The following is a 15,118-nucleotide window of genomic DNA, read 5'->3' on the forward strand; positions in this document are numbered from 1 at the left end:
AATTGTGTATAGAAACGTAATTTGTAGACCAGAAGTTATTTTCTGTTTCAACATTACTCTTTTCCAATATGATTTCCATATTTTTTTCATTTCATATACCTATAACTTGATACTTATGTAATGGACTTTTACTTCCAAGCTACGTTGTTCAAGTAAATGTGCCAAAACATTATTTATTATTTATTTTAATCAAGCAACAGCTAACAACTGAAATATTAAAATGAAAAAAAATACAACTTACTGTAGAAATCGCATTAATGTGTACATTAATGTGTACAGAAAACAAAACAAACTTCTGAAACAAACTTTTGTCAACAGTATTCGAAATTCCCATTCTCGGGCTCGGCAGTTAATGCGAAACAGCGCCATTGGAAAGTATGTATACTTAGTCTTGGAAGACTAAAAATAAATGTAAGGACTGTTGTTTCCATGAATATTTAGAAAATTAAATGTGTTTTTGTTTTGTGTTTTTTTTTTGTATAAAATGCAAAAGAAAAAATGAAATACATGGAAAAATAGAAAACAAAAAACAGCTTATGGCTTAGCATTTCTCTATTCAAATTTACTAAGAATTAATACTGCTTCTTATGTGAAATTTAGAAATTGCTTCACAATCTTCTCTTCTGGCTCACTTGGTATTATGGGAGATAAAACTAAACCAGATAACTGTGACACTGTTTGTTTTTGTGCCTGAAATATCATTTCTGTTTCATTAGTGTCTGGTTCTGTCTTTCATGACTTTTTTCTGTGTGTAATAAATTATTGCAAAACCAAACAGTTTGCTTAAATATGTGAATTTTACTTTAAAATTTACTGTCTGCAAAAGACAAGTTTGTGGTTTTAAAATACTAGTATAAAAAAAAATTGTAATTACTTTTTATAGACACATAAGTAACTTTTACTTGCTCTTTAAATCTCTATGCCTAAAAATCATAAAAAATGAACAATGTTATACACTTATTTAGGCCCAGGATACGCAGCATTAGACCCCTGCAAAACCCTGAAATTAGCATATTATATATATTAACACTATATTATATATATATTATATATATTAACACTATATTACACACAGTTGTAGTCAAAAGTTTACATACCCCAATGGAAATTTATAATTTCTAGAAATGTATCGAAAACAAAGAATTTTAGGAAAAAAATTTTGTAGCAAAAGGTTTGCTTTTGTGGATGAAGAAAAAAAGTTACAAGAAATATTCAATTAACAATTATTTATTTCAGCAATTTTTTTGCAATCCAACGATCCAAAGCACACATCAAAATCTACTTCAGAATCGTTCAAATTAAGGTTCTGGAATGGCCTAATCAAAGTCCCGATCTAAATCAGATTGAGAATCTTTGGTACGAGTTGCGAGTTGAAGAAGGCAGTGTACAAGAGAAGTCCTTGGAATTTGAATGAACTGGAACAATTTTGCATTGAAGAATGGTCAAAAAAATCACCAAAAGCTCACTGACAAATATCGTAATCTTTTAAAAGAGGTTATTATTGCTAAAGGTGCCTCAACTAGCTATTCATTTCATTTTCCTTGTCAGGGTATGAATACTTTTGAATTAGAATTTTTGGAGTTTTGCAAAAAAAAAAAGCTTAAGTAATTGTAGACAGCTATTTCTTCTTTTTTTTTTTTCTTCATCCACAAAAGAAAAACTTTTGCTACAAACGATTTTTCCTAAAATTCTTTGTTTTCGATACATTTCTAGAAATCTAAATTTCCATTGGGGTAACTTTTGACTACAACTGTGTGTGTGCGTATATATAATTATATATATATATATATATATATATATATATATATATATATATATATATATATATATATATATATATATATAATAAATAAATAAATAAATAAATAAATAAATAAATAAATAATCACACACACACACACAGTGCCTATAGAAAGTCTACATCCCTTTGATTGAACTTTTTTCACATTTTATTTTGTCAGTGCCTCGGAGTTTCATGCATTTAAATGAGGATTTTTTTCCCCCCCACTTATCTACACACCATTCTTCTTTACAAAACTATTCAAGCTCTGTCAAGTTCCTTGGGGAGCGTTGATGGACAGCAATCTTCAAGTCATGACACAAATTTTCAATTGGATTTAGGTCGGGGCTCTGACTGGGCCACTCAAGGACATTTACCTTTTTGTTCTTTAGCCACTCCAATGTAGCTTTGGCTGTGTGTTTTGGGTCCTTGTCATGCTGTATGACTTATGCTGTCATGACTTCTCTGTACTTTGCTCCATTCATTTTCCCTTCTATCCTGACAAGTGCCCCAGTCCCTGCCGATGAGAAACATCCCCATAACATGATGCTGCCACCACCATGCTTCACAGTAGGGATGGTGTTCTTTGGGTGATGCGCTGTGTAGGGTTTGCGCAAAAACATAACGCTTTGCATTTAGGCCAAAAAGTTCCATTTTAGTTTCGTCAGACCACAAAACTTTTTGCCACATGGCTACAGAATCTCCCGAGTGTTTTTCTGCATACTTCAAAGAGGATTCAAGGTGGGCTTTCTTGAGTAATGGCTTTCTACTTGCCACCCTACCACAGGCCAGATTTGTGGAGTGCTTGGGATATTTGTGTCACATGCACACTTTGACCAGTCTTGGCCGTAAAAGCCTGTAACTATTGCAAAGTTGCCATTTTTATTTTTAATTAATTTTCTCTACAAATTTCTAGAATATTTTTTTTCACTTGGAAGTTGTGGGGTAGGATGTGTAGATAAATGAAAAAAATATGATTTTAATGCATTTTAATTCCAGGCTATAAGGCAACAAAAGGTGAACATTTTGAAAGGGGGTGCAGGCACTGTAATTTATATATATATATATATATATATATATATATATATATATATATATATATATATATATATATAATTACACACACACACACACACACACACACACACACACACACGTACTAAGCTCAAGCTCCAAGCTCACATAATTGATTGTTCAAATACAGTAAGACTTGGAGCACAAGTAATTTTGTTGAACAGATTAAATGTAATTTTAGTAGGTGTTTAAAACCCAATACTGAATGAATGAATCAGCAGCAGCCAAGTCGACTGTAAGTGGCAGCTTGGTTAAGAGAACAGATCCACATTAGACTAGAGATGCCCTTGCAGAACCCAGCTCTGAGTAATTGAAAAAGGCAGCTGTTTAGCAGACCTAAAGCACAGTGATAGCAGTAATAAGTTTGTAATTACTATCAAGTTGCACGAATAGATTTTTCCATTGTGCAAGATGTACTGTACAAAGGTTGATGCAGTGGATGGTGCAGTAAATTGTAGAGATATGGTTTTAAAAACAACACCTTTTTAAACAGTGTTCTATAATACAGTAAGTTCTGTATTTGGGGTAGCCTCTATGAATTGCAATTGCACCAGTTTTGGTAGTAAAAATATAAAATGAAAACACCAAAACGAATAGCCTAAATTACGCATTGTGCAGGTTATATGCTGCAAGAATGGGGTGCAGCAGGTGAAATACAACCTATGTCAGCAATTTTTTCTTTCAAATTTACCATGTCACTTTTTGTGCAATATATTTCCTGTATTTTAACATCTACCTGCCTTCATTTCCTATTGCTCAACTCACCTCTCCCAGTCTACTGCAAGCTCTATAAGTGCATGGGGAATTTTAGTGACATTTTACTAAAAAAAAAAAAATGTAATTAAATAAAAAAGGTGGCCAAACATGCACACATATTGCCAACTGCAACAGTACTGATACAGTGCTCCCCTTTATAAAGGCAGCCCTTTATACTGTGGAACAGGTTAGAAGGCGGTACGGCCATGGCTCCCATTTGCCCCATAATGCCATTACACTAACACTAGTAGTCTCGTTAAGGCAGAACACAAATAGCACAATCTCTTAACCATGGCTCCCGACTATAGCATTACAAAGGGGGAGCACTTTATTAGCTTTATGAATGTACAAAAGTTTGCAGATAGCCCAAAAAACTCTAAGCAACAGGGCCTTTCAGTAGTGCAGACACACTCACATGTGCATGTATTTATTGTATTTGTATGTATTAAACTAGGCTACTTTACAATTATTTTTTCAGACAACACTACTAAAAACACATAAAAATAAATCACCCCGATACAGGGCTCCTGACAAACGTTTTGTTTTAGGAGCCAAATCCAATTGCTGGGTGCCACTTTAGGAGCAAATTGGTTGTACCACATTTAAACTGCTTAAAAATGCAACAACTTGCTAAAACACTAAAGTGATACGAAAACAGAAGCTTAATGTTTGCGCTCACCTGTTTGATGCTTCATTCTGCTGAATAGTTCATCTATGCAGCTGATGAATTCAATTAACTCAGCAGGTTAATCTAATTTTGGTGTCTAGGCCTATACCTTTAACTGTGTACAGTTGCAATATGGGAAATAGCATGCTGCAGTTCCTATGCTAGTGAAGTCCTGATCTGACCGCATGTACTGTAACAGAGACAGGGCTTGCTGTTCGTTTACATGTTACCGTTTATTTTTTTATTTAAAAACAAGTTTAAAAGTTCAGCGAGTTCATTCTGTTATTTACAATATTAAATACACCACAGCAAGCCTGCTGTCATATTTTAGATATTTCCAAACCATTCTTGTACATTAGCACAATCAGAGCTAGGCCTACGTTTAGAGAATGGCAATTTTTCTGCTACAATCAAGGTACAGTACATTTCATTTTTAATTCCCTAAATGTGTGGTGTTTTTTTTCAGCATTACACTTCCAAATGACAATCAAGTATTTTATGTGTTCTGCTTTCACTCAGAAATGCAAAAATAAAAATGAAAGTAAAATGCTCCGATAATAATAAATTATGGTTTTATCTTGAGGTTCTGTGTTTTAGAGGTTATAAACATTTTATATGGCACACAATTATGCCGAGATGGTAAATGGTAATGCGATAAACATTTACAATGCAGACTACATTGGATTATGTATAACTTTGCCAAATAGAAGAGACAATTTGTGTGTTTCCAAAGTGATGACCAAGCATCCAAAGACGTGTAATTAAAAGTTTTAAGAATTAAGACTACTGCTTGGTGTTCAGTCCTAAACCAACAGTTTCAAAGAATTATTTAATCAGATTATTATGCCTTCTATTGCAATAGTGCTGCCATTCAGTAGAACGAAAATTTAAAAAAGGAATACTCCAGACAGAAGGGGTGCAGTTTTAAAAAGAAATATCAGCTCATGATCTTGTATTTGGGGAATTTTCAATTAACTATGTAACTTGGTGTCCTGCTGTCATATTTTTTCAAAACAAATGAATTTCTTATTGAAACATTTTCTTTTTAGAAAGGTAACATTTTAATCTACTCTGCACAATAACTTAATACGTTTTAGCCTTGTTTTGTACTTTCATATTTTAAACCAACTTGTCCCAGAGTTTGATTTTTATCTTTCAGAGTTACATTTTATACATTGGATTATAATTTTATGTTTTTATACAAAAATCTGAAAGGATTTAAGTTGTCTCTAAAACAAACGTTAAATATGAGAAAAGCTATTTCATTTTGTATTTATACGCCATTTTATGTACGTCCCAGAGATTTCCACACAAAATCTCAAAACCGTCACCCACTGACTGACTGTGTAGAAATAATAAACATATATCAGTAAAGTTTTTCAAACAAGGTGAAAAGGCCAAGAGTTTCCAGAGGGAAGGACTGTAGGCAGAGGTAAATTAGCTCTTCATTATTTTTAAAATATTACTGTTTAACTCACTAGTGCTACAGTTGTGTAGCTCATAACCAACACCTCTAGAAATATAAGGAAATAAATATTTATGAAATGTACATGTATTGAATGTAAATGTACTTTTTCCTCATTGTTGTTATTACATTGTCATTAGAAAACAATGGATGCCCTGGTTTGTTTAAAATGACAAAAGTGAAATTTCTCATAACCGACACTTCTCAAAAACAAGAAAATATGTCGGTTGTGAGAAGTTAGTGTTGGTTATGACTTGTATTTATTTACTTGTATACTTCGAATAATTAATAACACTAACAGACCATTATATAGATACACATATGGTTACAATCAGTTTTACATTCTCTCTGAATCCAGATTCTCTCAGAGCTGGTAGTTAAGATATCACTGAGATGTCTTTGTGTAAGGCTGAGCTGTGTATTTGTGTGTATAAAAGCTGTCGTAATAATTTTTACAGACATGATGCAAGGTAAAAGAAAGCCAAGATGAGCAATGCAGAGAAGTTAGAAGATACAGGGACAGGAGAAAAAATGATCTGGAAACAAAATAAGTACCTAGCAATGGAAAGGGAAAGAAGTAAATATATACCAATAAGTGAAATGTCAGATAAAGTACAGAGGCATATAAGAATTGGAAAAGGGCTTTTCATAAAAAACAGAACAGACAACTAAAAGACCTGACCACTGTCACTCCACCATCAACACAACCACATCCTGTAAATCATGGTAATAAGTGCAGGAACGCCCGCTGTATCTGGAGCAGGCCAGGTCCAAATGCATGAATCATCACCTCTCGAAAAAGTCTTTGGAAGACAGATAGAAGAGAATACTTCCAAAGAAGAAAGACCATAAAGGCCACAGAAAAAGCAAAGTTCCTTGAGGAAAAAAAGATAAGAATGCTGGAAAGACCAACGGAAAAATACAGAAAGATGTTATACAGAATAAATAAAATAACCATAGATTCTCTAGGGAGGGTTACTGAGAAAATGCTGAAAGAATGCCAAGGGAGTAAAAATGTGACGGTGACACTTCTTTCATAATGCGATGAAAGTTAAGGTTAAGAACATGCCCATGATTACAACCAACTGAGTGCCAGATGGATGACAAAGGTCAGGGTGAAATCATTACGCCAAGACAAGAATTAGCAGATGACCTTATTAATCAGTGGTGTATTGTGCATTATGACGAAGATATTTAACCATCATAGGCATGGCAACCACTGAAAGAGGTGACTGTGTTGCAGTTAAATGTATGAATAAAATAGGTCAAGACCGATATTACTGGCCAAACACTGGAGAACAGAATAAGAGTTATATCCTTGAAGATGTGCTTGGATTCATCAAACCGCATTGCGTGGTACCTGCGCAAAACAAAAAAAAAAAAAAAAAAAAAAAAAGAAAACTGGATCAAGCAAAATGTTGGGAAAATTAGACTTTCGCTTCAACAGTTGTTAAACTGTTTGTCACTTTAACAATCAAGCTTCTCAGACAGAGGGCATTTAACGTTAGGATATTAGCTTGCAAAACAATGTTCCCTTCCATCTCCAATTTGTTTTGTCTCTTTTACAGTTTATTCAGATAATTTAGAAGGTCATAAACCAAGTATTAATAGGCGTTTTGTTCCCCCCATGTTTGGAAAATTAGTATAAATGGCAAAACTGCATTTTCACTGTGGTTAGCCGACTTTCTATAGTCGGTTTTGCTTTTTTATAAATGTAGAAATGTTCCAATTTTGAAGTCAGGATGTATACAAAACCTATTCTACAATTCCAATTTATATTGTTTGAATGTGTAAATAGATAACATTGTTCTACATCCATTACATGGTCACTAGTTAAGCTCAGCGTGTAAAGTTTATGTATATAAAACCTATTGCCTGGCTCAGAATTAATGTACAGTAGATGATGTTTGGGATCTAACAACTTTCAAGGCCAGAATTTCAGAGAGGGAGGGGATTGTTTGAATGAGCTATTTTATTTCTGCAGTGAGCGAGTATGAATTTTTAAAATGTATTTTAATAAAGGGCTCAAACGTTATCATGTCAAGTGGAATATGATATAGGACGGTCTGCAGTCTGTAACCCTATTTTGTGATGTTTTAATGAATTGCACCCAAGGATTTAGTTACAAGATGAAGTGCTGTGAAAGAAAACTCATAACCATCACACAGCTTTCATATCCACGTCATAGTGCATTCATAAATACACATTTTTTTTAAAAAAGGGAGCGGTGGCATTTTTTGTCTCCAAAAAAAACAGCTGCCAAAATGTTTAGTCACATCGAAAATCCTTTTAGTCACAGTCTGGAGTCCTGCAGATATTTTCCATACTTTCCAAGACAATTCCACACTAAAGAAACCTTGATGATGCCATCGATGGTTACCATGACTACTGAGTATAGGAAGGCAAATTTTCCATCTGCGCAAAACAAACCCCAGTCTACAATACACAATCACACATATTGTATATATGTGGTTGTGATACTGTACTGCAACCCTTTCAATTTTCACTATTTTAACTTTTTTTGTCCTTTAGTGACTTTTGTCATAAGTCAGCCCTTTTAACAATGAACCAACCTTCTGCAGACCAGCTGGCAAAGACAGTTCATTATAATGTAACACTCAGCAGTTTTAAAAGTGAAAGGGTTGAAATTTAACCACATATTAATCCTTAAGAGAAACTGGAGTGTCACGGTATTGACCAAATGCAAGAAGGCACATATTAACATTTCAGGGCTGGACAATTGTATTATTGGTCACAGTACATTGAAATCAGGAGGCTCACCTTGCACAGTAGTCCTTCATATTCATTCTAGAAGAATAATTATATAACCATGCAATCTTTCAAGGGATGTTTTATGTATAAAAATGCAAAAAATAAAAGATCAAATACTTTTTTTTTCAACTACAATATTGTGATTTAGATATTGTGACTGACCTTTATACACGCTGTTGAAAAAACGTCTTATTGTCTTAATAGCTTATTGTGATCAAAGTTTCTCATCCTCACATCTCACAGGTTGTGACAATGCACATGGCAATACTTTTATAACCCCAAGAGGTTGTCCTACAGCTCTTGTAAACGGCTCATATTTTTTGCTTATTACTGCCAACACCAGTATTCTGCTGCAATCAATTATTTGAGAAATTATATTTGCAATTTACATCGTTCAGCCAACCAAAGAATGTGTTTTACAAGCTGGGGCTATACGGCACTTGGTAACTAATTGCTCACTTCAGGGTTTACAGCAGCTGATTTCAAGCTTTGTGGTTTTATATCCAAGTAGGCCCATTTAATCTGTAGATATATAAATAGTGTAATAAATGGGAACAACTGTTAAAATCAACAGTTGTCAAGGAATAAATGACAATGAAGGTTGGTTCAAATTATAAAGCGGCTATCCAGTTCTCTTTAAAATAAACCTCATGGGTGACACTTACCAACTGCAGGAGCATCATACTCGTCCCCCAGCAGGATTTCAGGTGCTGAATAAGCCAGCGAGCCGCAGCTTGTGGTCAGCTTCTTGCCAGGCTGGAACTTGTTACTGAAGCCAAAGTCTGTGAGCTTGACCAGCCCCTGTTTCTCAAAGAAGACCACGTTCTCAGGCTTGAGATCCCTGTGTACCACATGGAGCCGGTGACAGTAGGAGATGGCGTGGACGATCTGGGCAAAGTATTTCTTGGCCAGTTGCTCGCTGAGCCCCTCCTCATGCTTCATGATATAGTCAAACATGTCTCCACCGTCACCCAGCTCCAGGATTAGGTAGAGCTTGGTCTGTGTGTCGATGACCTCGTAGAGCCTCACGATATTGGGATGCTGCACCAGCTTCATGCAGCGCACCTCCTGGAACAGGTGACCGGTCGCCACAGAGTCCAGTTTGGTCTTATCGATGACCTTCACTGCCACCTTCTCCCCTGTGAACACATGCCGGGCCAGCTTGACAACTGCAAAATGGCCCCGGCCCAAGGTCTTATCCAGGTCATACAGTCCAGCGATCTTCCCATCGTACCCCCGTTTGAATCCTGCCATGCCGGTTCCCTGCGATGAAGTGTCAGACGAAGGGTCCGAGGAAACTTTTATAGTGTTGGGAGTCACCAGCTTACTTCAGCACATATGCAAGTGAGGAGACCATGTTGCTAGGTTTCAAACAGACCTGCAACAGGAAATAAGAAAAAAAAGGTTAATTGATAACAATAAGCCTGTAGTTCTATCAGCATGCCATAGGCAATTTCAAACCATCCCCACTCCAACACACACATCAGCTGTTTCAAAGCTAGTGCCAATTCTCATCACATCACTCAAAAGATGCTTAGAAATGCACCTTCAGTCAGGGGGGAAAAAATTACACAAAGAATCTGTCTGTTCCAAGATGACGCGACTTCTGCAAATTCCATGGCATGTATGTACTTTACAGTGTTTTCTTCATCATCATCATCATCATCATCATCATCATCATCATCATCATCATCATCATCATCATCAGGATTTTATATTAACCTATATAATAGTAATCTAAATGATAGTTTGATGATGAATGTAAATTCAAACTCCTAGTCTTATCTTTTACCACCTTCTGTACTTTTCTGATTGGCTACTTAATTAATCATGTAACTTTATTGTATGAAAAAATAATCCATTATTAAGACAACACAGAACTTGAGCGCTTGCTAATAACCACTACAGGCTACAGTGAAGCAAGCTTGCATACTGTATCTCAATCAATGAATAACTAACAATGTTAATGTTACACACTAGCATGTAGAAGAAATGTGCAGGAGTTTAATATTTCTTTACCCTCAATTTGCACTTCTAGCAAAACATTGGCAATACAAGATTATTAGGAAACTAATAACAAGAAACCTCTAATTGTAATGGGTGACAATAGTAATAAAGAATTGTAATTGTACTGCATCACTTATTCCAGCTGTATTTTGTGCATATCTGTACAAGAACAGAAATTGACGATATCCTATAACAATTGTAAACCAAAAAAATAACTGGTTAACATTTATGACTGGAGATGCAGCACTCAAAGACTAATCCAAACCAGAGGGTCAGATTCCTTCTGCTGTGCACACATCAGACTTTATGGTACTACAGTATGCAAGTTCATATTTATATATATATATATATATATATATATATATATATATATATAAAACACAACACACTCTTAAGCATGATTTGCATGGGACTAAAAAACATGTGTCCTCAGAGCTGGTCAAAAGCAACGGACGTCTAGTAACCTCGCAGACGTGGTTTAGTTTATCAACGAGTCAGTAAATTAAAAACGAAATGTGATGTGGCCAGAGAAAGCACTTTCACGGTTCGAAATTAACACCCGCCAAACGCGGGTTAATTTGGTCTGTGGCAGGTAAATTTCATATACTTCTACGCCACAGTAGCAGGTACATTTTTGTACACTTAACATCGCTCGACTGGCGATCATCACTGTACTACAGTCTGTAGTGTCGCTGTGCAGTTTATACTTTCTACCAGCAATCGCCCTGCTCAAATCATCGCTGACCTTGTTGCTATGGTTATTACAAACGCCAAAATGGATGACCGGTTGTTTGTCGAGAAGCTGCTCAGTGTTTATCCGATTGAGCCGATTATAAGATCAGATGAAAAAGGAGAACGCATGGGTATCAACTGCTGAGCAGATGTAATCAATTTGAGTATATTAACCTCACTGAAAGTGTAACCGGTGAAGTTTTAATTTATGTACAGCGATTGCTGTTTTAAAACACATTGTATATTATGAAGTGCCCCAGGTCCAACACGTTGTTGTTGTTGTTGTTGTTGTTGTGCTACAAGATAGTACGTACAATATTTTCTGTTTTGCGTGGTACAAGCTCTGAAAAAAGGATTCAAATGATTGCTAGTAAACTATAATGCAACCACGTTAAATAAAGTAAACTCTCACGATGAATAAGGATACGATTGTCACAGAAATCGTGAAATTCTTTGAAATTTGAACAAAAGTCGATGAAATCTTGGAAATTGATGTAAAAACACATTTGACTAGGCACTGCCTTTATTTCCTTTACAATGCACTATGCCATGCACTGAAAATATAAATGTGAGTCTGTACTGTTTGGTTGTGTATGCACACAGCATTTACGTGTAGCTATGTATGTCAGCGAATGAGATTTGTATCAGCTGAGCGAACATGTAAATGAACAGGTCATATGTTACTATAAACTCTCGGTTGTGATCTTCACATACAGCGCTTGTTAATTTATTTTTTGAAACAAAGTGGGCTTGCATCTTCAAAAAAATATTAATTACATTTCTTGAAACTTATTTTTATACAATGTAGCTAGTGTACCCAAGTAGTCTGTTGAAAATAAATACTCGCTTTCTCTAAAACAAAACATTGCTAAACAAAATACTTTAGATTGCTGTTGAACATCTTTTTTATTTACTGCAAACTGTAGATAAAACGAGGTTTATCTGTTTCTGGTCTTTTTTCTGATCTCTGTGATGCCCCGTTTCTTTGACACGTTGCTGCCTGTGTGATTTTTACCGTGGTTTTTGTGTACTATTTAAAAGCTCTTGTGTATGTTGATGTAGCTAAACCTACATTATTTAGTGACCTTTCCATGACATTTTTGTGAATACTTTTTTTCCCGCAACTCGTGAAATATACTAAAAATCACTGTGACAAAATCGTATCCTTAACGATGAATTTTGGTTAATTTACTATTTACTGGAATCAATTTTATCTTGAACTGACTTGTTTAAAGCTTGAAAAAACATAGTAAGTTAATGCTTAGCAGATCCTCAGTCAGAAAGTGTGACAATAGAAAATAGCTTTTTAGGAGTACTGACAGGAATGACAAACAAGCAAGAGTATTTAGGCACTACATTGCTGAGGTAGAAAGGCGGCACCTGTAAGAGAAAATAAAAGGTGCAAAGTTCCTGTCAGTGATGTCAGATGGTTCAAATGATAGCGCTGTTATAGAAGAGCAGCTTTATGACTCTGCCAGAAAGGGCTGGTGACTGTGCAGTTTGTGCGCATGCAGTCTGTGGAGAGGGCAGGTGCCCAACACATCTCAGAAGCTATATCTTCATTAATGAAGCTGATTGTTTCAGACCCTGTTGAGACTGCTCATAATGCAAATGTAATACCAATCCACAAAAAGAGAGACAAAACCAAACCAGGTAACTACAGACCAATAAGCCTGACTTCTATTATATGTAAACTTATGGAAACTATAATAAGATCCAAAATGGAAAATTACCTATATGGTAACAGGACCTTGGGAGACAGTCAGCATGGTTTTAGGAAAGGGAGATCGTGTCTAACTAACCTGCTTGATTTTTTTTGAGGATGCAACAGCAACAATGGATAATTGCAAAGCATGAGACATGGTTTATTTAGATTTCCAGGAAGCTTTTGACAAATCCCCACATAAAAGATTAATTCTCAAACTGAACACAGTAGGGATTCAAGGAAATGCATGCACATGGATTAGGGAGTGGTTAACATGTAGAAAACAGAAAGTACTGATTAGAGGAGAAAATTGAGCGAGGGAACCAGTGGTGTACCACAGGGATCAATATTAGGTCCTCTGCTATTCCTAATCTACATTAATGATTTAGATTCTGGTATGGTTAGCAAACTTGTTGAATTTGCAGACGACACAAAAATAGGAGGAGTGGCAAACACTGTTGCAGCAGCAAAGGTCATTCAAAATGATCTAGACAGCATTCAGAACTGGACACACATGGCAAATGACATTTAAGAGAGAAAAGTGTAAGGTACTGCACACAGGCAATATAAATGTGCATTATAAATATCATATGGGAGATACTGAAATTGAAGAAGGAATCTATGAAAAAGACCTTGGAGTTTATGTTGACTGAGAAATGTATTCATCTAGACAATGTGGGGAAGCTATAAAAAAGGCCAACAAGATGCTCGGATATACTGTGAAAAGTGTTGAATTTAAACCAAGGGAAGCAATGTTAAAACTTTACAATGCATTAGTAAGACCTCATCTAGACTATTGTGTACAGTTCTGGTCACCTCGTTACAAAAAGGATATTGCTGCTGTAGAAAGAGTGCAAAGAAGAGCTACACGGTGATCTGACTCAAGCATTCAAAATTCTAAAAGGTATAGACAATGTCGACCCACAGGACTTTTTCGACTTGAAGAAAGAAACAAGGACCAGGGGTCACAAATGGAGATTAGATAAAGGGGCATTCAGAACAGAAAATAGGAGGCTTTTTTTTTTTTTACACAGAGACTTGTTAGGGTCTGGAACCAACTCCCCAGTAATGTTGTTGAAGCTGACACCCTGGGATCCTTCAAGAAGCTGCTTGATGAGATTCTGGAATCAATAAGCTACTAACAACCAAACGAACAAGAAGGGCCAAATGGCCTCCTCTCGTTTGTAAACTTTCTTATGTTCTTATAAACGTTGCTTTTTTTTGCATCTTTTGTTGTCATCACCCCCCGGAATGATGTTGGCTGGTAAAATATCTGTGTGGCTGGTGGATTTTTCCAGCCACTAGCCATGGTGACTGCATGGAAAAGATAGTTTCAAGCCCTGCACTTTTGTGCATGACTTGTAAACAATGAACCAGTTGTAAATAACTCATTTCGTTGTACCTTCTTTTCCAAAGGCTAGAATAACCATTTCGTTCTTTGAGCGATATGTATTTCCATGCATATCTTCACATGCACCGTTCAAAGCATACATGTTTTTAAGAGTCTGCAATTATGTTTTGTATTTTTCGCCCACCCCCAACTTGGTTATGCACAATCATAGCGTTTTACTGAACTGGAGAATCTCAGCACAGATTGTACCAATTGTAATATTATATTAAGGTTTATTGTGAAGGCTGGTATTGGTTTGAGGCGAATACCCCGGAAATGCTGTATCAATTCGAACACAACACTGACATGATCGATTCACACAGGAGTAAAAAGACACAGGACGCTTGAGTTTGAAATTTTACAGAAGGTCCCGATGTCCTGTAAAAAAAAAAAATTAGGAGGACCTCTGAGAAAATTATCTGGGATAAAAACAAATGGACGGTTTGCACAGGATTACATTTCACTCATGTCGGTAAAAATTCCAAAACCACCTGTTTACGTGGTGATTTATAGTCCTGTGCAAATCAGGCTTTAGATCAATAGGAGTCAAAATTCTATGCCAGGGGAAAAATGTTTCTCCATCTCAGACACTCTTCACACACAAAGAATCATACAAGTGCAGGCTTGTTTATTTTGTACATAGGAAACCCACAGCACTTGAGGTGTCCTTGTCAATTTACTAGGGAATAAATTACTTTGACAGAATTCTCTGTCTTGTACACTGAACCCAATTACATGGCCCTGTGATAAAGTACAGGAATCTTGGCTAC

The 15,118-nt window shown here is 35.8% G+C and overlaps 1 protein-coding gene across 1 annotated transcript in view; it reads right to left on the minus strand.

The window, feature by feature from the left end:
- The window catches only part of LOC117435270 (SNF-related serine/threonine-protein kinase-like), a 68,280-nt gene that overhangs the window by 40,834 nt on the left and 12,328 nt on the right, over positions 1-15,118 (minus strand). Inside the window, exon 2 of the mRNA XM_034058313.3 lies at positions 9,180-9,892. Within this exon, the coding sequence (XP_033914204.1) occupies positions 9,180-9,768 (589 nt within the window). The 5' untranslated portion in view covers positions 9,769-9,892. The remainder of the gene's footprint in view (positions 1-9,179; positions 9,893-15,118) is intronic.

This window comes from Acipenser ruthenus, chromosome 3, assembly GCF_902713425.1.
Source record: "Acipenser ruthenus chromosome 3, fAciRut3.2 maternal haplotype, whole genome shotgun sequence".
NCBI lineage: Eukaryota > Metazoa > Chordata > Actinopteri > Acipenseriformes > Acipenseridae > Acipenser > Acipenser ruthenus.